This window comes from Diadema setosum, chromosome 19 (genome assembly GCF_964275005.1).
Source record: "Diadema setosum chromosome 19, eeDiaSeto1, whole genome shotgun sequence".
Taxonomy (NCBI): Eukaryota; Metazoa; Echinodermata; class Echinoidea; order Diadematoida; family Diadematidae; genus Diadema; species Diadema setosum.
Window position 1 is genome coordinate 13,294,849 of NC_092703.1, and position 25,253 is coordinate 13,320,101.

Below are 25,253 nucleotides of genomic sequence, written 5' to 3' on the forward strand. Positions count from 1 at the left end.
AGAGACATTTTTATTAACTCAGACAACTAAGCTGCTGCACTATAAACTGCACTTTTCCTCGAAACTAATGGAATGGAAGCAATCTTGTATATATTCGGCAATAGAACCCGATACGTGAAATTCGTGAAAGCAAAAACCTTGTGACATATTCGGCATATACAGTAGATTGTCATTTGGAAGCCAGAAGGGTGCTTGCTATGTACACAGCCAACCCTAATGCCCTTCTTCCAGTGAATTCCCAAAACAATGTTCAGATTCTAATGCATCTTCTCTTGTTTGGCAGGTTCTCTACCACCGCGGCTGGTTCAAGGCAGTGGACAACATCAGGTCCGGTCTCCAGGCCTCCCTCTTAGTCCGCCACCCGGAGACCAAGGAGCTCTTTGTCAACTTCGACCCCCAGGTCCTGGAGCTGATTGCTGAGGCCAAGTACATGGGCAAGCTTGGGCTGGAGGTTCCCGAAGCTGCCGGAGTCCTGGTCCTCAGGGAACAGGATATCAAGGACAATTACGTCGGGTGAGCCAGTCTGAAGTCCCTGCGCATATTGATAGGGCACAATCATCCGTAGATCATTGGTTGAGAGACAGAAGTGTGTTAAATGGACTTTACGTGGACTTACCACCTTTTTGCTCTCAGCTGACAAAATATTGTGCGATAGCTTTGATAGCTTTGATTTAGATGCTGGTCCACTTTAGATCTTTTAAGAAAATTTACACATGAAAATTTGTACACAAGCAATATTACAGTGGAAGTGGCAAAGGTGAAAAGTTCAAGGTTTTGCTGTCTGATGTCGTGCAGATGATTCGCTGACATTGAATATTACTAACACTTTCTTACTGTTCATCTTCATCTTGTATTGCAAATTTCAGTGATCTGTCGCATTCATCTCTTTGATTTTGCCTTTTGATAAAAAATGTTTTGATTTCAGACTGCTGGAGATGCTGCAGGAATATGACCGCATCGTTGGCACCATCCCCAACATCCTCCTCCCTCTGATGACCCCGTTCAGGCAGCGCGTGGAAGATGCCCTCCAGCCTGGCCTGACCAGTCTCAACTGGACATCACTCAGCCTTGACCAATGTGAGTCTTGGTTTAATTCCTGGAAGAATGACCAAACCAGAAGATGTCAGAACTGCAAAGCAAAGCAACACATGGGAGTAACATTTCATCTCCCATGAGTACTCTATGATTCTTAAGTTTAATACAGGGAATAGAGATAATTGCAGTACTGGTACCATGAATCCAGGTTGAGCATACATGCACTTAGGTTCCTTGTACCAAGTCCTTGAAAAGGCTGCAAGGAATACACTCTCAGCAGTATTCAGTACCTCTGTTTTCAAAACCTCTGCCTTGTAGTTTTTTCAAGACAAGTTTTTTGTCATCCATCCATCCATCCATTTCTTATTCTTTTCTGTTCTCATACTATTTATGTGAGAATGCTGCACATATTCATGATGAAATGAATCGTTATCTGTCATGGCCATGCACGGACTTAGTGTTCAGAGTCAAGCCACTTGTGTCAAAGATCAAATGTTGTCGGGTCAAGAAAAAGAGGTCAAATGTTCTTCTTGTAATCTAGTTTGTAGTGTTTAAAAGATTGGTGTTACCTCTATGTAGCTGTCTGAATTGTCCTTGAAATATGTAATGCTGTGAGCAATATTATTGCTGTGGTAAAGAGCAGACTGAAGTTTTTCAACTGACTTGTTCATGTTTGTATTGTGCAGACATCAGCCAGACATACACTGAGATCCACTTTATGCAGCATCTGACCAAGCAGGTCGTTGACCTCCTGGAATGCCGCATCGACGACGTCCTGAAGGACATGGCCACCACCGCCCTGTGCGACCTGCCGATCCACGAGCCGACCTCCACCAAGGAATTCTTGGCCACCACGGAGAAGACGTGCCAAGAGGCTTGTGAGCAGCTGACAAGGCAAGTCCCCCTGCTTTCCTTTCCCTCATAGCTCTTTTGTCTCTTTCTAGCTTCTACTCTGCCTTTCTATCCCCCGAGAGAGAGCCTCTATAATCATAGGATGGCCGTGTGGTCTCTAGAACACCCCTCACAACTCCCCCTTAGGGCTTCTGAAACTCTCTGTGGTATGATATGCTGTGATGTCTTTATGTTTGCAAATTGAGTCCACCAATACACACTGAAACAAGTAACTCACAAAAATATTGCCTTTCGTGACACAAGTACATTGTATATTGTCTCAAAAGTGTGATATTACCAACTTTTTTCCTTGAAAAGAGGTACTTGTGCTTTTTCATTTACACTTTGCTTAATGATATTGTTATGAAATATATGACAGCTACAAAAGATAGATATATGCCCCTCTGGGCTTGCCTCAACTCTCTTCATAAGGTCTATGCCATAAATCTGAGCAGTTCATGGATGAACAATTGTATAATTTCTAGCATATTCCTCCATCCCATGTATATCTTGCAGGCAGAGCAAGGCAGTGGAGTCTTCTGTCAAGGACCTGGTGGGCCTGCTGGTTAGCAACCTGCGGGACAACGAGAAGAAGAACCTCCACGGAGCCTACCCCTGCCTCCACCCAGACTCCAAGCACAAGCGGTGTCTGGAGTGCCTCCCCTGCTGCTTCTACACCATGCTCGGCAGCTTCAGCCAGCGCAACACCGATGCCCTCATCAAATGTGAGTGACATCAATTGCCTCCCTTCTTTCTTGCTGTACCATTAGGTCCCATATATTCAACTTGGTGTTTGTAAAAGTTGTGGTACATCTTGGGCTGTTCTTTATCTTTTTATTATAAAAATAGCATTACATATGTATACAATATTTGTCATGTTACTATTATTTCATCATCACACACCATCTACTCCACCTTTAACACTTGTGGTTGTTATCAACAAGAAACAATGCTATGTAATTGTCATATTTTATCGTGTATAATGTGTGAAAGATGTTGGCGCACCCTAAAGGCAAGAAAGTGGTGCATCGTAATGATGGTGTATGCACCATCATTTTGTAGCTGTGTGTATGTGTTTGAATGGTTGTGCCACCATCTTGACTCTGCACTTTACATTCACCACGAAAGGCACCCGCCTCTCCCTGGACACCATCAAGCGCCGCCTGCAGACGGGCACCAACAAGTACACCCGCGGCGCCACCGAGAACGAGGAGGCCAAGGTGCCGCTCTTCCACGCCGACATCGTGCTGGTCATCCCCTCCATCGTCCTCCAGCCCAGCCTGGACGAGATCCAGCAGACGGTCAACAAGGCGGTCCAGGTCATCCTCAAGATGGCCCAGAACATCCCGCAGTGGGAGCAGACCATCCTCAGCCAGAAGGCCGCCCTCAAGGTAACAGAGGGTCACCTTGTTTGTATAAACCGAGAACGACCACATAACACAGATATAGGCGTGCACATATCGATAATGATGATGACTCAGCTGTATCAATTTCACTGATATGCACGATCTCTTTTATGGACAATACATTTATATTGGCTTTTATCTGACAGCAGTTTATGCAGGATCGACTGTGCTGGTCAACTTGTCACCTAAGGCAGGGGTTGTGAACAGTTGGAAAAAAAAAAAACACTCATACTTGCATAATTTCCATTGGGTGCAAGGGGTCTCACTATTAATGAATGAAATTATATCATACACATCTTTTATACACACGTGGCTAATACCAACTCGATAGCAAGCAACAGAATGAAAGCGAAAATCAGAGCACATCTGCTGCTCTAACAGATTAATTTGACAGTGGGGAAATCTACCTGGTCATTATTTCTCTTGTCTGCTAATATTTAGCATTATATTCATAGATGTTTATGTTTTTTTTTCTTTCCTGTGTTCATCCCCTCTGGGAGTTAGAATATAAGTTCTGCAAACATATTTGGTACAAGGTGGAGAGTGTCTCGCACTCATGAAGCAAGTATTCTGGAACGCTTCCGTAGATGGCAGAGCAGATATTGCACAAAGAGAAAAAAAAAAAATCTTTTTGAAATATAGTGCGCCTTCTTAGGAATAGTTTCTGACAGAGTTACCTTTCTTATCAAAGTCCCATCTTGTGTTGCCCAATCGTTGAAAAGTTTTACTTTTCAGAAAAAAAAAAAAAATCCAGTTTGATACAGGGATGCTGTTTTGTCCTTGTGCCATTTTGTTTTTGAATATGAAGACTTTTTGTCCACTTTATTGAAGTAGATTTGTGCTTTTCACCTCCCATTACAGGTAAAAGCAGATGTCTGTAAACTCTTTCAAAAAAAGGATCAAACAATTCTTAAATTACTTATGGGTAAACCAAGTTTAATTCACCTTCAAAGGCAGAGGAGCTTTTTGCATAGGCTTTCACTTTTGCCTCTGCAAAGTCGTTACAAAGTCAACCCTCTTCTTAATCTTGTGCTCGAAGCTGAGCCTTTGATGAGAGTGGTCACTCAGTGACCTATCGCGCCATCCTCGAGATAGTTTTTTTTTTTTAAAGTCTGGCAAATTGCGTCTTCATTTCCACCTGCCTCACATTTCAGGTCAAGGCAAATGTTCGAATTGCCGACTATTCCCTAAATATACATCTCTCTTATGCATGATGAGCCCTATCATGAATGCAAGGTGTTTCAAAGTTTGCATTAGAATGACTTTAATCGCAATGAGACGTAGAGACAATGACCAGCCTCACACACTCTTTTTTGCCTCTGTAGAGCAGCAAATCTAGGCCAATGTAGCTTTCTTCATAAAAGTCTACACTCTGTCTGTCATTATCTCTTGGTTTTTGGGGGTTTTTTTCCAATTTTTCTTTCCCAAACAGCCATGATGTAGTATTGGTTGGTTCCCCCCCCCCCCAAAAAAAAAAAAAGAAAGAAAGAGAAAAAGACCCTTCCTTGTATTGGTGAGATGAATCTATTTCAGAGTGCAAATGAGGCTATTTCAGGAAAGACAAAGAATGTGGAAATTTTGTCAGGTGTAAGTAGATTTTCAAGGAATGTGCAATAATTAATGATTAAAAGGCATAATGTTCATAGCAGTGAATGAAGGAACTCTATGTAATTTGGTCAAAAATTCTTTGAACGTTTTGATTAGTTCTTGAAATGATAAATATTGCAAAATTTAATTTGTTATCCCATTGCCAGTTCCCTTGCAGCTGTTCTATATCATTGTGAGGCAGACATCATTTTTTTTTTTGAAATGTTTTTAATCTCTTTCATTGATGGTGGGGGACCAATTGTAGGATTTCTTTTTTGTTGTTGCCTCTCTCACTTAATTGACAGTGTTATATATGCCAAGTCTTGGAAACGTTCGGTAGAGCATCCATGTGCTTTAACCCTTTCTTTACCAGAAACTTTAGATAGCAAACACAGCATTATAGCAGTTTCTAATTAATCTTTACTCAAAGTGCACAAAGGGTTAACTGAAGGGATTTTGGTGTCTTTACTCGTGGCACACTTAAATTTCGATCAAGTCATCTATCTAAACACTGTGTCCCTCAGCACTCAACCACGTCTCACTATACTAACTAGGGATACTCTCTTGACTCTGTCATTCTCTTTCCTCCTCCCAAACGGGTCACTAATTTGGTTGCCGTAGAAACGGCTTCCTCCCGACCTCTTCAGCAAATGGCTGGCCCAGGTATCCGCTCAGCGCGGAACGGTCAAAGCAAGTACTCCACTGGATTGTGTACCCGTATCCACACAGTCACCTCCATATACCCACAAACAAAATTGCAAGGACTGTATTCATCTGAAGAGATGAAAAATAAAAGAGAAGCTTTAAGGAGTCATAAAATGCACTTTCTCGTCAAATCTGAACTATGCAAAGGTCCAATCGAATGTGAGGCAAGAGTATTGTGCACTCTCTGAATGGAGTAAAAACATGATAGACATACACTACAGAACACGTGTCTGCTTAAACACTCAGTGTAAGTGTCAATTCACTGCTCACAATGCTACAATTGATGACTGTGTATGCAATTTATGTTCAGTTAATTTTTACTGTACTTCACTTTTCTCTCAGTTGGTATGAAATTTGCATTTATGAATATGTGAAAGTACACTATGTCCTGACCAATGATGCGTTCCACATCAAGTTTTGCTGTGTTCATACATCACTGACACCGTGCTAAGAATGTTTTTTCTTTGCTTTATGGCTATTACAAAACACAAGTTATATGTCTTTGTCAACTGAGCAACTGTGATGAAAAGTTTGTGACACAGTTTTCTCCAATTCATATGACACGACTTACGGTGGACACTTGGTGTAGAATGTATTTGGAACCAGTGAAATTATTTTGTCGTGTTGACAGCGTAACAATTCTTGTGTAGCAGTCTCCTCTCAGTAAAACTCATATCTTTGGTTTTCTATGATATTATCACTGTCTTTTGCACAGACACTACCTTTTGGGGCAAAGGAAAACCCCCAAACTTGGCCACTTGAACACTTAAACTGCTGTAAAGTTCAAGAATGTGCCACTTTTGTTGTTATTATTGACGGAAGTCAACTACACATCCATCCTACCTCTATGTGCACTTTCTTCGGAGTACAGATGAATGACTATAAGGATTTGAGTAATTCAGTCTACACAGGTGCTACAAAACTGAATGAACCATGCCAATTTGCCAAATGTTCAAGATCAAATAGTTATTGCCCTTGACACTCTTCAATATCTTTTGCACATTTTATAATCTAATGAAGCCATGTCCACAGTCTCTTTCACTTTTATAGCAATAGAAAGCAGTGTGTATATCCAAGGCACCTATGGTTTTACATTCGTTTATATCCTTATTTCATAGGGGGAGGGGGAGAAGTTGGGAGTTGGAGCATTAATGTGAAGTATAGAAGAAGTAGTCAGTGTGTTTATTGTCTACACTTCGTCTGTGTTCCTCATAGAGGTTTCATTCTATTCATAGCTCTCACGGTGTTAGTGGTGAAAGTCGTAGAATCCCCCACCTTCTAACCAAAAGCCTTGTCTTATCCAACTTTTCCCTTCCATGTCGTCTGTGATGTCACCCACCTTTTTTTTTGTTTTTTTGACCCCACCCACAACCCAAGATCATGCTGGGGGATAGAAAGGTGACGTATTCGTGTCAACTCTCCCCAAGGGGGCGCACCCTCTGTTTCCCCCATCTGCCCACCTGGGGGGCGTTTCATCAACGAGTTCGTCGGAGGTTTTCACCGACGAATTTGCTTTCAGCCAATCAGACGCAAGGATTTACACAGACAACTGTTAAAAGCTAATGAAATCCTTGGTCTGATTGGCTGATAGCAAATTTGTCGGTGAAATCTCCGACGAACTCGTTGATGAAACGCCCCCCTGCTCATCACCACTGTCACCGTCGGTGGAATTCACACTAACATTACAACTCTTACTAACCACACCCCTTTTTTTCTCACTCATTTATTTACTTATTTTTTTTACACTTCAGCAGCTGCACCTCTGATCATCTCACAAGAAGAAATTTCTGTTCAACATCTTCAATTTTTGATTTTCTTGACTACATTTTTGATCCATTGTTCTGGAGGCTCAAAATGAGAATGCTGTGATGTGGTCCATTATATATGGATGTATTCATATAATATGTATATATATTCAAGTCCTTATTTTGAGTGTGTTCTGAATCTGTTTCCCACTGGACAAGTGATAACACATTTCTGTTGTGCAAATATCGAGACTCTGTGAACTATGCCTGAATATCTCAAAATTATTCGGAGGAAGGACGATTGCATTGTAAGAACAGAGCAGTGATCTCTCAGGGAGGCATTTTTCTCCCAAATCAGAAAATTGCCCAGACAAATATCACAAACAGTTTTACATTTAAGTGGGTGTTCCTTGCGATATCTTCTCTGTTCTTCATCTTTTTCAATCATCCTATGCTTTTCTGATGCCAAATGCAACATTTGGGCGAAATGTGAGCGAAGAAATGGAGGGAATGTGCTAGCAAACGAGGGCATAACTATCATTGTGGAAAAAAAAAGCAACAGCGTTAGACAAAATTTGAGATAATGCGTATTTCAGAATGTAATTTTGTATAATCCTATCCTCAAAAGAAAAGAAGCTTTCATCTTCCTTAATTTCATTTTCCAAAGCTTCAAGACTTTGCTTGCTGAAAGAAAGAAAAAGAATAAGGTGATAAGGCATATTGTAACAAAAGACGTGAATGCACTTCTGCCTGAATCGTTTTCATTTTTTGAGCTGTTTGTTGTGTTTCTGAAAATAGAAACAACTGCTGGAGATGAACATGTACCAAGGGGTAAGCTCCCAAAAGCTAATGGTGTATATACTTTGGTGGAACCTGCTTACTCCCATGCATAAAATGTGTGCTTGGGTACTAGTATCATTGATTGACATCTTGAAATTACTCACCTGCAGCATGTAATCAGTAACAACTGGCAACTGCTCAAAAGTGTACAATTTTCATCTCCATACACAGTATACTTACATGTACGAGGGATCATACATCATAAATAACCAATTGATTGTTCCACCTGGAAGATGTATCCATAAAACTGGCCAGTTTAATTAAGTTCTTTTTGTGCCATTTGTTTATCGTAGGGATTGCGGGGTGACTAATATGCAGCGTTAGGACAGTGTAATGGCTATTTGTGACAAGAACATAATATATTGTGATGTAGAATATAGACTACCTGTAGTCAAGTGTATTTTAAGATGAAGAAGAACATACGTGAGTTTCAAGCTATGGCCTGCAGTACGGATATTCAAATAATTGTTTTTCAAGAGAGCCTATCGTATACATTTATCAAAAGCAAAAATCTTCAATATTTGAGGGTAGAACTACCTGGTGGGAGACCATAGTTCCTGTCCTTGTTACAGTTAAGTCAGAAAATAATCCATTCGCTATAAGTATTTCTGTTTTGCTTTGAACAACTCTCAGGGTTGAATGCTTTTCTTTGTGGGATGGATAAGATTTAAAGCCACCTTCTCAAGGGTGGAGGGGGGGGGGGAGTATAAGGGTGGGTGTAGAGATATATGTATGGCAAGTTTGTGCAGTGTTTATATGATATATGTCATCACTGCAAGTGCTATGTATCTATTGCTTCTCGAGTGGAGTGGGGAGGTATATCGCATCATGGGTCTGGATGTCTCACCTTTCAATTCTGTGTAATGAATCGTGTTGAAAGTTCATGTCTCCTGCAAAACTCTGTTCTGCCTTGCATTTTAATTCACCTGATCTTCTGCACAAAAAAAATATATATATAATCTACAGCATATCTTACCTGAAATATATTATTCTGTGATGCATTCTGCAATTAATATTTCTCCCAACAATGGATGTTATTCAAAAGAAGAAAAAAAAAAATCATTTATCATCTACCATTTGCAAAAATAATCAATCACCAGCATTTCACCGGCACAACTTATCACAATTTGCAGATTATGTTGTGATGCATCATGCATATTCTATGTGTATTTCTTTTTTCTGGCCAGCCCTTTTATGTTCATTAATTGATAGGTTGTCATGTTTGTACAAGTCAGATTATTTCATGTCTGCTCCATTTGATCAGTGATGTTGTCCCGATGATTAAAATTCAGAGTAATACTAAGCTCAGCATGTGACTAGGATGAAGGTGTAACTTAATTTTTTGACATTAAAAATGCTCAGTTTTCATTTAAATAATATCATTATTAAGTATGAGTGGCATCTTGTTTCAAGTGACCTTACCCACATCTAGTGATATGATTTATATATGTATATATATATATATTATCTTTAAATGTAGGAGTGTTAGAAATTAAAAGATTTTGAAGGCAACGTATGTAAACATGCAATGTTGATGTAGTCTCAGATACTGTAAATGGACAGCGAGACATTTATTTTGTTTACTTTCTCATGTCAGTTCTGTGAAAGGTCAGTTAGTGACCACCCCTACCCTGATAATATAAACACCAAAATCCAAATGTTAATTTTCCTCCAAATACACACACAGTGCTACATGTATAAATTGCTGCTGTGCATTATTACTGGATAAGGGCAGATGGGTAGAAGGGTACTCCGATTTTGTGGAATTAGTCGATGGGGTCATGACCTTCCCGTGGAATTTTCAAATTTTGGAATAGATACGATAAGGAATTCAGTACGGCTGTGGTAGAAAGATGTTATCGGAACGCAACATTACAATGCAAATTCAATTCGATTCCCTTTTGTGTTTGCATGGACATCTCTCTAACTTATGAGTTCCATTTCCATTCTGTTATTAAGCTTTTGCTTTGTTGATATCTATATTAATATATATATATATATCCATTCATAAACAACATCAGAATTAAACCACTGTCCTCCCATTCAGCTTCCAATCAGTTGTAATGCTAGTGTCAGTGTTTGTACACATTTTTCTTCCAACTGCTCTACTCAGAGTGTCTCACCAATCATGATCGTTCCATGTTTCGACTAATATCATTGAGTGGAACTGTTGCGTTAACCGCATTTACAAGCATGTATTGTTATACACATGTCAGCTAATGTTGCTTTTATTAATCTGTTGAAATGGTAGCTCATCTGTGCAAGTTAAAATGTAAGTAAACTGACAATTGCTTGCCTTTTAATATCAGCTATATGATCAGGTTTTGATATATTTGAACTTGAACTCTGATCAGATGCAGATTGTATGAGCTTTAATCGCATGTGCCAACCAGGTTTTGTACTAGTGTAGCATCACAAGAATATATGGACCACATCATGTTAGCTAATCTGTAAAGTCTTTGCATTCATACACACATACAAACAAGTAACTTTAAAGAACTTCACAAGTTGCGTTGACTTTCTCAAGTTGACACAACTGTTGGTTGTGCTTTTTCAGGCACACAAACTGTATGTTTCATTGTTGAGTGGGTTAAATAACCTTTCTCTACTGCTTCTTACCAACAGGAGCTGGAGGAATCTAAGGATGAGAAGGCGGACGCAGAGAAGGTCACCCTGCTGGCCATATCCCAGAAACCCCTGCACAAGGTCATCGCCGAGCACAAGGACATCATCAAGGTGGTCATCGCCCTCAACAACATCGTGGGCAACTTCAAGATTGAGTGCCAGAACATCCTGAACGAGTTCACCCACTTCAGCGAACTCTGGAATGAGGTACTGTGCCCAGTGTCTGCTGTTATGAGATGAACCTCCTTGTTTCTCCCTATCGCAAGACAATCAAGTGTACTTAGTAATGCTCAGCAACTCATCAGTACAAATAAATCTATTGTGATTCTCTAACTGTGGCATTTGATCCAGGGGTTAAGTTTTGCCATACATATAAAGATACTCGCCTGTAGTGTGAGAAAAATGTTTGCTCCATGGAGCGTGCTTTTTATCCACATATTGCATTGATGAGCATAGTGTTTTTGCAAATGTGTACAATTCAAATCTCACCTATACATTGGATAATTCAGTGCATATCAACTATATTGCAAGATTTGACAATCTGATCTATTACAGCTACAAAATTGTATCTTAGATTTATCTAATTTCTGCAAGGACTGTCATTCTTGTCAGTGCAGTCATTGCTGGTGATTTAAAAAAATAGAATTGTGAACATCTGCAGTATTTCATTATGCCACATTTCTCATCCACATTCAGTTTTTATGGAAACGTTTTTTGACAGTAATTTTGTAATTTTTTCTGGGTCTTTGTTTTCTTTTTTGCCAATGACCCCCCCCCCCAAAAAAAAAGCAAACAAACAAACAAACAAACAAACAAACAAACAAACCACCTTTACACAGCCAGCAGCAACTGCGTCATATTGCTTTCTGTTAAGATCCATCAGTTTTTTGTTGCATACATGTAAACATTGTTCTTCGGTGTCGTACTTTGTAGGATCCTGAGGAGAAGGTGAAGGAATTCATGGACACCAAGCCTTTGATGTCTGAGATTGAGTCCAACATGAGATACTACCAGGTAATTTAGGGTTTGATTGTGTGTGTTTATGTTTTTATTTCGTAGAGAATTCCTCCTTTTGATCTGTAGATCAAATTTTTTGTGATGAAACCAGAAGACAAACTTTGTAAAGATTGAAATGGCTCTTATGTGATTGGAATTATCAGTGATAGAAAGATGTTTTTCTCAAGACAACTGAATTATGCCATGGAGAAGCACTGAAATAAATGCTGTAAGTTTTACAGATGGGACTACAACAATTTCAAAAGGCATCAGGAAAATCTCTCTCTTTTTAGCCTTGATGTAATTCTTGCAAGAAGAATACACAATTTTCGAAAGGCACTTTGAAGATTTCTGAGAAGCGTTTGAAAGTGTTGTATGTTGGGGGGAAAAGGGGAAATTTTTCCATGTGTCAGTTTTACCACTGGTTTCTTTATATCCTTTTTTACCTCAGGCTTATGAGCACAAGATTACAGAGATCCCACCTAACTACCGTGTAGGCTCTGTCATTTGCATGACAGAGCGACTCAACACTGCCCTCGTGGCCGAGACAAAGGCATGGAAGGTGGCGTTCGGCCGTGCCCTGAACTCCAAGGCCTCTGCCGACATGGCTGAGATCTTCGACTTCATCGAAGACCTCCAGAAGCGGCTCTCGCGCCCCATCAAGGACCTCGACGACGTCCGGGCAGCCATGGCGTCCCTCAACGAGATCCGCGAGTCGGAGATCCGCATCGACATGACCATCAGTCCCATCGAGGAGTCCTACGCGTTGCTCAACAAGTACGAGCTGTTCTTCTCGGACGGGAACGCTGAGAAGGTCGACAGCCTGTCCTACAGCTGGAAGAATGTCACCTCGCAGGTAGATATGGAATTTACTTGCAAGAGATGTGTAACAACATTTGATGCACTGTTGGTATATTTCTTAAATCTCATGGCCATGATTGTTCTGATTATCAGCTGAGGATGGGCATCGTATGTATGAAGTTAAGAGGAAGAATAAAAATTTCCTTATACAAAAATCTTGACAAGAGAGAAATAAATGTAGATGTTTGTGTTGCTGGACTGCACATACCCAAAGCATGTCACATGGAGTATAAAGCTAATTATCTTTCAGAGTCACTTTTGATTTGAGAGCTAAATTTGTGGCATCAGATATGAAATGGCATTCATGCCACAATGCTCCTAAGAAATCTCTAGTGTAAGCTACCAGTCAAGAGCTAGCTGAATTAATTTTAGATGTTAGTTGATTTGTCCTTATATAAAATTAATTGATGACCAAGTCTGCAATTTTTCAGATTTATGAAATTCTTGTGTCGACAAATTGCCCTACATCGACTGTAAGTACTGAATTGATCTGTGTTTTAGTTGTAGCCGTTAAAACAGAAATTATGGGCATATATATTAGGTGGGATTTAAACCTATGACCTCCTGATCTCCAGATAGGCATTCTATCCACTAGACCACCGAGCTTCTGCCGGACAGCCGGTGTTGGTTCTAATCCTCATAGCATGCATCAATTCGAATAGGTGTAAAATTGCTATTTCACTATTTTGTGCATCCTTCTCCCAACTCCCACCCCCCCCCCCCACCCTGCAGTCAATCACTGTCCAAGATCACCTGCTGTCCATCCAGCCTCAGTTCAAGGGTGACCTGCTGACCGGTGTGGGCGTTTTCCAGCAAGACTCCACCCAGTTTGTGGAGGAGTACAATGAAAAGTGAGTGGAAGATACAGAAGCATGGTGGGTGGGTTTGCCTGGCCCACGCAGACAGATACATGTAGAGCAGTAGAATCTAGCAATTTGCATCCTCAACTCTACTCTGTTGAGATGTCCAGCAGAAAATCCCCATCTGTAAACTCTTTGTATTCATCTTGGTAGATTAATGTTATGTTTGTGTCAAACCACTCGCCAAACACTTCCAGCATTTTGTGTTTCATTTCCATGTACAGATTTAAGTTCAGTTCTTCGACAGTCATGTGCTTCATAAATGTGGTATTGTATTATTGTGACATTCATTTGTATGTATTTCTTTTATTTTGATGATGCTTGATTTCCACTGTTATGGGATCCACTGTGCATGCCACAATTGGCCATAAGTAGCTGATCATGGAATTTTCGTTTATGTCTTTGACAGTTTGCTCCACAATTGAAATTGTGGTCGTAATGATGGAGTAATTGTGATGATCGTATCAGATCTTGAGGTCAGTTGTGGCAATCGCTATGATCACAGACAAATTTTGGACAGTTTGAAAATTGTCTACAATCAATGGAATTGCCATGACAGACATCAAGATTTAAAGCCACAATTTACATCATAATTGTGATGGACATAAATAAAGATTCCATGATTGTTTTACTAGTGGCCGATCTTGGCATGCATAGTGGATTGCATGTCAGTGGGAAGCCAGCTTAACAAGGATTACATAGTTAGACAATATTGCACATACTTGTAGAGATTTGGAATAATACTCATGACCATGCATGACTGTGTTTGTTTCATACAGGGGTCCCATGGTGCAGGGAATCCCGCCCCGCGAGGCCAGCGACCGTCTCCAGCTGTTCCAGGCCCGCTTCGACGAGCTCTGGTCCAAGTTCATCACGTACTCCGGCGGCGAGGAGCTCTTTGGGCTCCCCGTCACCGAGTACCCGGACCTGCAGCGCATCAAGAAGGAGCTGAACCTGCTCCAGAAGCTCTACGGCCTCTACAACGCCGTCATCGAGAATGTCAATGGCTACTACGACATCCCCTGGGTGGACGTCGACATCGAGAAGATCAATGGGGAGTTGCAGGACTTCCAGAATAAGTATGTTGTCATTTTCCGTATCTTTATCTCCCTCTATCTCTCTTTACACTTGTGTGTACTGTAAAAACAAGGAATATTTGCATGCATTTTAATTTCTTGGATTTCGTGACAGCTAAGATTCGCAAAATTATCATGCACGCGAAAGTTTGCATCTACACTGTATGCATGGAATGCCAGTGGCAAATCACAAAAATTTCAGCAGCAATTACAGCATGTGCTTTATTTGTAACTCATAGATTATTTGGCCAAGAAAATATCTGTGATTGATTGGGTCAGGAAAGTCCCAAATGATTGATTTTTGTCAAGGAATTTTATTTTAAAAGAGACTTGATGAAGTGTATTTTAGATTTTTGATAAACTGCATTCCTTTATGACTTACGTCAATTTCTCCTACAACAAAATGGCTGCAAATTAGTGTAAGGAATAGTGCACCAAACGGAAACAAGCAAAGTCATGATATCTTGCTTGAAACTTTACAGTGTTAGAATCTCCACCAAAAGTATAATTACATAACGTAGCCACATGGGACAACTTTCTTTATACAGTACTATACCCAATCGGAAGTGCAGCTTTTAGAGTAAAGTCAAGAGTCTCTTTTACCCGTATTTAAAGCAAAGTATAAATCTGTCTCGCTGCCTAGATGCCGCAAGCTGCCCAAGGCCCTCAAGGAATGGCAGGCCTTCCTGGACCTGAAGAAGAAGATCGACGACTTCAGCGAGTGCTGCCCCCTCCTGGAGATGATGTCCAACAAGGCCATGATGACGAGGCACTGGGACCGCATCGCCAACATCACCAGCCACACCTTCGACGTGGATTCGGACACTTTCCTTCTCCGCAACATCATGACCGCTCCTCTCCTTCCCAACAAGGAAGACATTGAGGTATGGCTCCTGCTGGCTGTCCAGTGTTGCTCGCTCATTCTCCCTTCTGCTCTTTGTGCAAATTCATTCCTCAGTGTGCCACGCCATACTGAAAATCCAGAAAGTTTCGTGACCATGAACCTTTGCGAATTCTGTGAGGAGCCACGATTCACAAAAGTAAAATTGCAGAGAAAAGTTTTTGTCTGCACAGTCTAATACATGTTAGTACACTTGTAACTTTTTCATGGTTGACAGGTTGCGAAAATGTTACACCGTAATTGTTTCTGGTGTTACTGTGTTGATAAGGTTGTTTGCAAGATGAAAACAGTCTTTGGAATAAAGCTTTCCTATGCTAGCAAAATACCAGTACTCAATTAGTATAGCACAGAGCAGTTCAAAGATGTATGCACGTTCAAGACATCTGAATACATGTAGATATACAAGAATAGTAATGATGACAACAATCAAGTGATGTTACCCAGGGTAGCCTCATCAGTGTTAGCACTTTTCTTCCTGGAGGGCCTTACCATTATCCTTATTACCCCCAGCATTGCCAGTTACCCATTCATACTCCTGGATCAGGAGGGACATAGTGGGTAAAGACATCTTGACTAAGGATTTACATGCCAAGTTGAGCCCAAACCCAGGATCTCCTATGTAGAGTCCACAGCCCTATCCATTACACACATTGCTCCCACTAATAATCTGCAAATGAATGTCTTGCTTTGTTTAATATAATAATGGCATGTTGATCATTATCATATGAACAATATTACTGTAAAAGCTGTTACTTTTGTTAGAGTTTATTTTTCAAAAATTTCACTAATCACTTTTGAGTCAAGAATTAAAGAGTATGTTAAATTATTGCCACCTGTTGCTTTAGCAGAGTAAACAGACAGGCATTAATGCACTTACATGTATGATGGCCTTAGTGTCATATCGCAGAAACAGCATCGTGAAAAAATGTGTGTGACCTCCTCATTCACGAAACTATCCATACACACACAAAAAAATCACACTTTTACAGTTTACTGTGAAGCCGTTTAAATCCTTGCATGATTGACCAATGTTTTCAAATGTCTGGCGCCCTCTTATGGTAGGATGTGTGCATCTCTGCGGTGAAGGAGAAGGACATCGAGGCCAAGCTGAAACAGGTGGTGGCCGAGTGGAGCGTCCAGGACTTCCAGTTCTCCTCCTTTAAGACGCGCGGGGAGCTGATGCTGAAGGGTGACACCACGGGCGAGATCATCTCCATGATGGAGGACAGTCTCATGGTGCTGGCCTCGCTCATGAGCAACAGGTGAGGGCGGGCTTTGGTCACTCCCTGCAACCCATGCTGTATGATATAGAGAAACAGTCTGGCCAACTGCAACAAAATGGACAGCATGTCTTTACTCAGCGCGGAGTGCGTACAAGCATGTATACACACTGTCTTGATAGGTGGTGTGTAGTTAGCACTTTGCACTGCATGTGAGCTCTAGTCGTGTTCATGGCATTGGATAATGACATGGTGGCCTGAGATCACGAGACTAGCTATTGACCAATCACTGCTCATTTGTCGAAAACCCAGGTTGGCCAGACTCTCTCTAATTATGGCAATGCCTGCAACAAGGGTAGTCTGTCTTGTTCATTAGTGCTTGCCTCTATGTACAAAGCTTTTGCATGTTGCCACTGAAGAAAGTTGTCGGCTTCAGTTAAATTATTGTGGAGGGGTAAGAAACTATTTGCAGTAATTAGTGGTATGTTATCTGGTAAGTTTAGATACTATTTTAGAATTAATATGACTCCTGTCAGAAATGTAATGAGATATATATGCCAATTTGGGATAAAGCAGTAAAGAGGGATGATTTAAGCATATTTGAGTATTTCGGCTAAATGAAAGTTATGTGTAAGTGCACTCAGGAATCACTATTTGTAATTTTACGGGCTTGTTTTATGTCTTTATGAACAGCTTTATAACCATCAGCATTGATCAGATTTACTCAGAGAATTGATTATGTTGTACTTTGAAAAAATTCTGCTAACTGCATGCCTAGTGACAGACAAGTTTTGGTTCCATTGAGATCTCAACTCCAGATGCTACCAGTAAGTTAATTTATGGTTATCTTTTGATCATGTAAGTTGTTTTGTTGTTCATGTGATAAGAATTTACATGCCATGCCAAAGTTGTAGATTTTACACTAAAATATTATCCGTCTGTAATTTTGTGATACAGGCGATACAGATACAAGTGTTGCTGCATTTGATTTCATGCTAACAGCAACTCTTTCCCATATTCCACACACACACAAACAGATACAATGCTCCCTTCAAGCCTGAGATCCAGAAATGGGTGCAGCGGCTGTCCAACACCACTGAGATCATTGAAAACTGGATGCAGGTGCAGAACCTGTGGGTCTACCTTGAGGCCGTGTTCGTCGGTGGCGACATCGCCAAGCAGTTGCCACAGGTGAGATGCTGTGGCGCACCCGTTTCCATTGAAACCAGGAGAATATTTGATGATTGTCGCAGTCAAAGAGCGCTGTCACCATTCCTGAGATATAAATTCAAATGTATAGGCAGTGGCAATATACAGTAGATATTATTACAAGTCTTTCTGACCATTACAGAGTCTCCCTGATTTTGCAGGCAGCTTCGTGAAAATTGGAATACTTCTAAATGTCTGGATAAGAGAATACAAAAATCTTCCTGTTTCAGGAATCACTTTTGCCCATAGAGATGCATGTGTATCACATATGTTTCACCCTGATTGCTCATTGGAATCTCCTTGATTTTGAAATAAAAATGTTGGCAACCCTGTCATTGCCCTAAAATGATATGTCCTTTAACCAACAGAATGAAATATTGGCATGTGTACATAGAAGGATCAAGTGTCATTCATCCAGCTTGATTAATAAGATTACGAAGTGGATTAAAATGTTATGACTCAATGAAACTAGATACTATAAGATGATCAATGATGAGCACAAAACTGAAGTAAGCCACCCCATACATTTGCTATCTCCCCCACCCCACTCCTCCCCCTCCCCCTACAGGAAGCCAAGCGGTTCAGCAACATCGACAAGTCCTGGACCAAGATCATGCAGCGGGCCCATGAGAACACCAATGTGGTGGGCTGCTGCGTGGGCGACGACACCCTCTCCCAGCTCCTGCCCCATCTGCTGGAGCAGCTGGAGATCTGCCAGAAGTCGCTGACGGGCTACCTGGAGAAGAAGCGCCTGGTCTTCCCCCGCTTCTTCTTCGTCTCCGACCCTGCCCTGCTGGAGATCCTTGGGCAGGCCTCGGACTCGCACACCATCCAGGTAAGGACCGACGACAAGGGTTTTTGTGTGGTGACTCCATCCTGAAAAAGATTGATAAGTGTAACATTGAAGTGATTTGTGCCTTGCTAGTAGACTACTGTAAAAGTGGATATTTTCGCGCGACTAATTATTTGCTTTTGGCAGGGTGAGAAGAGTTTTGCGTGTTTTGAATTACGCAGAATCAAGACATTAACTACTGGAACATACGGCAAGCAAAAATATCCGTGTGCTTTTATTTTTCCCGCTAGTATCTGGTTGTGCCAATTGTGCAAAAATTTCAACACCGTGAAAATTTCCACTTTTGCAGTATTAGACGCAATCATGCAATTTTTCTAAGGCAAGCTTCACTTATGTTGAAAATTAATCATTCTACATCAGTACATTTAGTAATGCCCATTCCTCCCACCAAAGTAGTGAAATATCTAAAGCGCCATCTTTCTCATGACTGATCTTTAGCCTTAAGGGCACCAGGGGCATTACCTACAAGCATATATGATTATGTAGCATTCTGACATTGTTCTTCTTTTGACTTTGGTGTACACTATGATCTCTCATCACCAAATATCTCTCTCCGTGCCTTGCAGCACCATCTCGAAGGTCTGTTTGACAATGTGAAGACGGTGGACTTCCACGAGAAGAACTACGACCAGATCCTGGCCATCAGCTCCAGGGAGAAGGAGAAGATTGACCTGGTCACTCCCATCAATGCCCAGGTCAGTTGCCATGACAACCCTGATATTTATTTTTATTTGTGTATTATTGTCACAGTGGCTATCACTCTATCAGTTCATTTTTTTTTCCAGTTTGGTACGTAGCATAGCTCAGATGAATTGTGATTACTTTTTAAAAGATGTTAATTCTCGCAGTCTTGATATGGATACACACATTTGTCTTAATTGGATTGAATTGAATTTATTTCTCTTATTGTGTGAGAAAATACTATACATGCCACTTCACCAAATATTTTCAAATCATTATGATACAATTCAAAACAACTAACTAGTTACAAAGTTTGTATAGGTGGAATATTGAACAGGTGAAGTGACACATTAAGATAATTTGCAGAAGCAAAGCTTTAAGTCCATAACAAAATGAATCAATGACATCAGTTGAAAAAACAAACAAACAAACAAACAAAAAGTAACCATGACATGGTTTATGGAGTAGGCATGATTGTTTCTGGATTGCATGCCATTGAAGTTAAATGCTAGTACATGTATAGTGTACTCCTGTTAAGTCCTTTGGACTGGCAAAATGTCATTATAGCTGAACAGTAAACAATATACACCTGTATTAATGCTAATTTTGGGACCTGAATTTTTACTTTGTTGTGACAAGAATTCTTTAGCAACCATGTTCTGGGAATGAACTGTACAAAGTTGAAACTTTTTTTTTTTTCTGTACCCTCTTTCCTCCAGGGCAATGTTGAGTTGTGGCTGGGAGAGCTGCTGAAGACCATCAGGAAGTCCATCCACACTGTCATCCGCACGGCCCACATCGCCCTGCAGGACAAGGAGAACTTCAACCTCATCGAGTTTGAGAACACCTACGCGGCCCAGGTGGGCCTGCTGGGAATCCAGATGATCTGGACCAGGGACAGCGAGGATGCCCTAAAGAATGCCCGCTCAGACCGAAAGGTTTGTCCCCTCTGTCACAGTAAAAGTAAAAATTATCTTGGTTTTGATTTTTTTTTTTTGCATTGCAAATTGTCATATTGTCATATATAATACTATTTCGTATTTTCATTTTGCAGAACTAAGAACACACAAAATTCATTTTACAGCCTAGAGTGAAATATTACCTGTGCTAAAATTTCCACTTTCAGACCACTTCCAATGTCTCAGATCCCCTCAACCAGGGACAGGTTTTTTTCAAGTCATATTCTCCATTGGCATGTTGTGACTGTTTCATTCACATATGTGTCTCATTTTCTGGCTACTGTTAGTCACCTAGGGCAAAAGAATGGAGGAGTCAGCATCAGTCACCAGTTTGCTGGTGTTGTTGGGCACACCACTTCACCAGGATTTGAAATCATACATGAATATGCTGAACGATTCTCTGCTATGCTTTTGCAACCTTTAGGTTGAATGCACTGGATGTAAATTGCTTCTCCTGCTTGTCAAGGTATAAAACATTTGTAGTCAAATGCAAATCTAGTCCCATAACTCTCTATCACTTACACATATGTAAATATGAGTTGTGATTAGTGATCCCGACAACTTAAATAGTCCCATGCTAATGATTTCTGTGTCCTCTTCACAGATCATGGCGACCACCAACCAGTACTTCCTGGACATGCTGAACATGCTGATCGACATGACCACCCAGGAGCTCACCAAGTATGAGAGGACCAAGTTTGAGACCCTCGTCACCATCCACGTCCACCAGAGGGACATCTTTGATGATCTGGTGAGCAGTGGAACCCCAAATCCTAACCCTTGACCTTTCCCAAGTGACTAGCTCTAGGGGATGCATTTCTCTTGGGAAATAGGGGCTGTAAAAGCCAACACTTTACTTGAACCACATATTGCTCAACCCCTTCAAGTGCAGTCAAGCCTATCTGTCGCAGACATGCAAGGGAGACAAAAAAAAAAAAGTGGCCGTTGTAGAGAAGTGGCCACTATTGACAGGTTATATAAAGGCCACCACACACTATACGACTTTCAGTCGTATGACTGACAGACTTTGGATCCAAAACAAATCACAATAGCCCATAATAGTCGCTTTGTCATGTGACCTAAAGTCATATAGTTTTGCAGTGGCCTAAACATGCCTTTTCTCTTGGAGAGAATTGATTTTAGTGGTTATATAAGGCAGGTGGCTGCTATAGACAGGTCGCTAAGACAGGTTGTTCACAAAACAAGTAAATCGAACATTGCATCTATCTCTTCTGAATAGGATTTTCTGGCTTTCTGCCACAGAATGTTTAAGTCATGCACTGTTATAGATATTGTGCATGAGATATAAGTCCCAAACATAACACATGATTTATTTAAAACTTTCTATATGTTCTACAGTGGATATAGGTACCATGCACTTGTATGACATAATATATTTTCGTTTGCATCCGACAGGTGCGCATGCACATCAAGTCATCCAATGACTTTGAGTGGCTCAAGCAGTCTCGCTTCTACTTCAACGAGGACACTGACCAGTGCATCATCTCTGTCACCGACGTTGACTTCGCCTACATGAATGAGCCAGTGGGCTGCACGGACCGACTGGTGATTACTCCCCTCACTGACAGGTAAGTCTTCCCCCAGTGTTGCTCACAAGGTGTATGTGTAAACACTTGTAGCTCACAAGGTGTACATGTATGTGCAAATGACTCACAAGGCGTATGTGTAGAAAATGGCTTGCAAGGTGTATATCTAAATGGCTTACAAGATGCATGTCTATCAGAGTTAGAACAATTTGTTGTCCGAGGGATTCCCTGTGCAATGACAACTTTGAATTCAACAATCTAATCACACAGATTTCTTCATGAGAGCCTGTTAAAGTTTTATGTAGCCACTTGGGCTCATTTCACAAGAATAAGTGCATGGGAGTGACTCCTATGTGTACAGTGAATTTAATTGTGAATTTAGTATACATGTATCTTCATATTCATGTTGATAATGTGACAATTCAATTCATTATTTGGGTTGTACATTCACAAATCCATACCTTCAATTCAGTTCAAATTCATATTATCAGAGCAGTAAAACACTGTTGAAACTTGATATTTTTGTTTCTCTTAATCCCTTTTGTAACTGTATATTGTAAGTAATGTGATATATTATTGAATGAACTTTATCATCATCATCTTTGGTTGGGATTGTAGGTGCTACATCACCCTGTCCCAAGCCCTTGGGATGAGTATGGGAGGAGCTCCGGCTGGCCCTGCAGGCACAGGGAAGACTGAGACCACCAAGGACATGGGCAAAGCTCTGGGAAAATACGTCGTCGTCTTCAATTGCTCCGATCAGATGGACTTCAGAGGTCTGGGGCGCATCTACAAAGGTAAAGTTCCTGGGCCAGTGGTGGCAAAATGAGGAGAACTTTCAGAAACAAGATCAGAAGTGAATATGTTTGCATGCAGTGTTGTTGTGAATACCATATTTAATATTAAAATAATGTGTGAGTGTGTTGATGTGCCAAATGAATTCAATATCCAAATTCATGAAATTCTTCCGTCGAGATGTTTTTTAATATCATCTGTCATAAAGTCTGCAGATGCTATCGAACATCAGAATCCTTTACGCTGTATTGACAATAACAAAATCTCAGAACCCCATTCATGCCTCATTTCCCTGTAGAGCTTGTCTAGATCATTGAGGACTATAACAGAACTTAACACAGAGATGATGACACCAACACCATTTCACACGCTGTGGTAATGTTCTTTCAGGTCTGGCTCAGTCTGGTAGCTGGGGCTGCTTCGATGAGTTTAATCGCATTGAATTGCCCGTGCTGTCCGTGGCCGCTCAGCAGATCTACATCGTTCTCATGTGCAAGAAAGAGCGCAAGTCCCAGTTCATCTTCACAGACGGAGATGTGGTTGACATGGACCCCGAGTTCGGCATCTTCTTGACCATGGTGAGACTACAAAATGTACCTCCATCCTCCTAGATGCCGCATTCTGTCAATTTATTCACTTATCATGGAAGAGGAAATAATGATGTGGTCTTATTTACCCAGGGTAGCCTCTTCAGTGTTAGCACTGCTCGACCAGAGAACCCTGCCATTATTATTGCCCTAGCATTGGCTGGTACCCAGTTATACACCTGGTTCAAGAGGGACATGGTAAAAACATCTTGTCCAAGGGCATAGGCACTCAGTAGAACTCCAGCTCGGGACCTCCATTCAAATTCAAAAGTCTTATCTAATATCACATTGCCCCCACATGAAGATGAACCTTAATTTTTTATCTGATGAAACACATACCAGAGCTGTATTGTGTCGTACACCCACAAAAAACCTAAAAGCCATTATTTTTTTTAGTAACCTTCATCACATTTTACCCCCATCAAAATGCATCATATTCGTAGTGAACTGTCTTGTAAATATCTGCACCTACTGTACCATCCTTTCAACCCCCCACCTAACAGAACCCTGGCTACGCCGGACGGCAGGAGCTGCCTGAGAACCTGAAGATCCAGTTCCGTACCGTGGCCATGATGGTCCCGGACCGACAGATCATCATGAGGGTCAAGCTGGCCGCCTGTGGTTTCCAGGGCAACGTGATCCTGGCCCGCAAGTTCTACACCCTCTACAAGCTGTGTGAGGAGCAGCTGACCAAGCAGGTGAGAGGTCATCAAGGACAGTTTGACCGTTGCATAGATCATGATCACAGCTTACATTGCATGCGATGGAGATGAATTGATACATTTTCTACGTAAGCAGAAATCTGTATTTTCGAAAAAGAACCGTATGTATACAGTGTGAGTGTAATGATATATTTAATTTAGTGGATGGATATGTGCCAGCAATTGCATGTTCTATTCTTCAAACAAATTTTCCTTTTACTCATGTGAATCAACAGGTCCACTACGACTTTGGTCTGCGCAACATCCTCTCTGTGCTGCGTACCCTGGGAGCCTTCAAGAGAGCTAACCCGCAAGACAGCGAAAACATGATCGTCATGAGAGTTCTGAGGGACATGAACCTCTCCAAACTGGTATGTGGACTTCGTTCATAAACCCCTTAGCTTTGGGAAATTGATGGGTCTGTGTAATGTCTATGACGATTTTATAATCTTGTGGGGAATGTATTGCATGTGACAATGTTGCTTAGGCTTGTCCTGTTGCAAAAAAAAAAAAAAAAAAATGTGTATTGTTCATATACATGTGTTTGTCATATCCATTTTATCGTGTTGTATTGTAGTGCATGTTGTTCTAAAGCCAGCAGAAACAAAGCTTTGTTGTTATTATGGACCAGTGAATAAACAGGAATATAATTTGGCCTCTCTCTGCTGCCCTCTACAGGTGGACGAGGATGAACCATTGTTCTTGTCTCTCATCGATGATTTGTTCCCCGGTATGACACTAGACAAGGCTGGTTATCCCGACATCGAGGCAGCCATTGAGAAACAGGTAAAGTTGCACCAGTCTGTTTGTATTTGTGTGTATATGAAGAAAAAAAAAAATATGTGCTGAGTGTAATTCTGAAATTATAACTAAAGCTGCTTGAAGCTGTCTAGAAAATCACTCAAATAAGAAGGAAGCTCAGGAGGTAGCATGTGGCATGTGATGAAAGGCATGTACATGTATTTTACCAAGGGAGTTTCTTTGCTGAAGTAGTTTTGTCGCTCAAAAAGTGAGAAATGATTATTTTGCTAATTTAACGAGAGGAAAGCCTGCTGTTATTCTCAAGATTTTGCAGTTGTAGATTTTAGTGAATCTGGTTTTCCACAAGCTTTTGTATTATCCTATGGCATGTGCTCCTCAACACCATATGAAGTACATAAAAAAGTTTATGTG

The 25,253-nt window shown here is 40.9% G+C and overlaps 1 protein-coding gene across 1 annotated transcript in view; it reads left to right on the forward strand.

The window, feature by feature from the left end:
- Nucleotides 1-25,253, forward strand: part of LOC140242814 (dynein axonemal heavy chain 5-like) — an 88,873-nt gene that overhangs the window by 24,992 nt on the left and 38,628 nt on the right. The window contains exons 18-41 of the mRNA XM_072322569.1: nucleotides 284-513; nucleotides 926-1,077; nucleotides 1,722-1,933; nucleotides 2,447-2,651; nucleotides 3,055-3,317; nucleotides 8,168-8,200; nucleotides 10,835-11,041; nucleotides 11,768-11,848; nucleotides 12,282-12,686; nucleotides 13,424-13,542; nucleotides 14,331-14,630; nucleotides 15,271-15,511; nucleotides 16,591-16,790; nucleotides 17,786-17,939; nucleotides 18,526-18,792; nucleotides 19,377-19,505; nucleotides 20,211-20,429; nucleotides 21,055-21,201; nucleotides 21,867-22,039; nucleotides 22,616-22,794; nucleotides 23,183-23,370; nucleotides 23,883-24,077; nucleotides 24,317-24,451; nucleotides 24,759-24,866. Of these exons, the coding sequence (XP_072178670.1) occupies nucleotides 284-513; nucleotides 926-1,077; nucleotides 1,722-1,933; nucleotides 2,447-2,651; nucleotides 3,055-3,317; nucleotides 8,168-8,200; nucleotides 10,835-11,041; nucleotides 11,768-11,848; nucleotides 12,282-12,686; nucleotides 13,424-13,542; nucleotides 14,331-14,630; nucleotides 15,271-15,511; nucleotides 16,591-16,790; nucleotides 17,786-17,939; nucleotides 18,526-18,792; nucleotides 19,377-19,505; nucleotides 20,211-20,429; nucleotides 21,055-21,201; nucleotides 21,867-22,039; nucleotides 22,616-22,794; nucleotides 23,183-23,370; nucleotides 23,883-24,077; nucleotides 24,317-24,451; nucleotides 24,759-24,866 (4,542 nt within the window). The remainder of the gene's footprint in view (nucleotides 1-283; nucleotides 514-925; nucleotides 1,078-1,721; nucleotides 1,934-2,446; nucleotides 2,652-3,054; nucleotides 3,318-8,167; nucleotides 8,201-10,834; nucleotides 11,042-11,767; nucleotides 11,849-12,281; nucleotides 12,687-13,423; nucleotides 13,543-14,330; nucleotides 14,631-15,270; nucleotides 15,512-16,590; nucleotides 16,791-17,785; nucleotides 17,940-18,525; nucleotides 18,793-19,376; nucleotides 19,506-20,210; nucleotides 20,430-21,054; nucleotides 21,202-21,866; nucleotides 22,040-22,615; nucleotides 22,795-23,182; nucleotides 23,371-23,882; nucleotides 24,078-24,316; nucleotides 24,452-24,758; nucleotides 24,867-25,253) is intronic.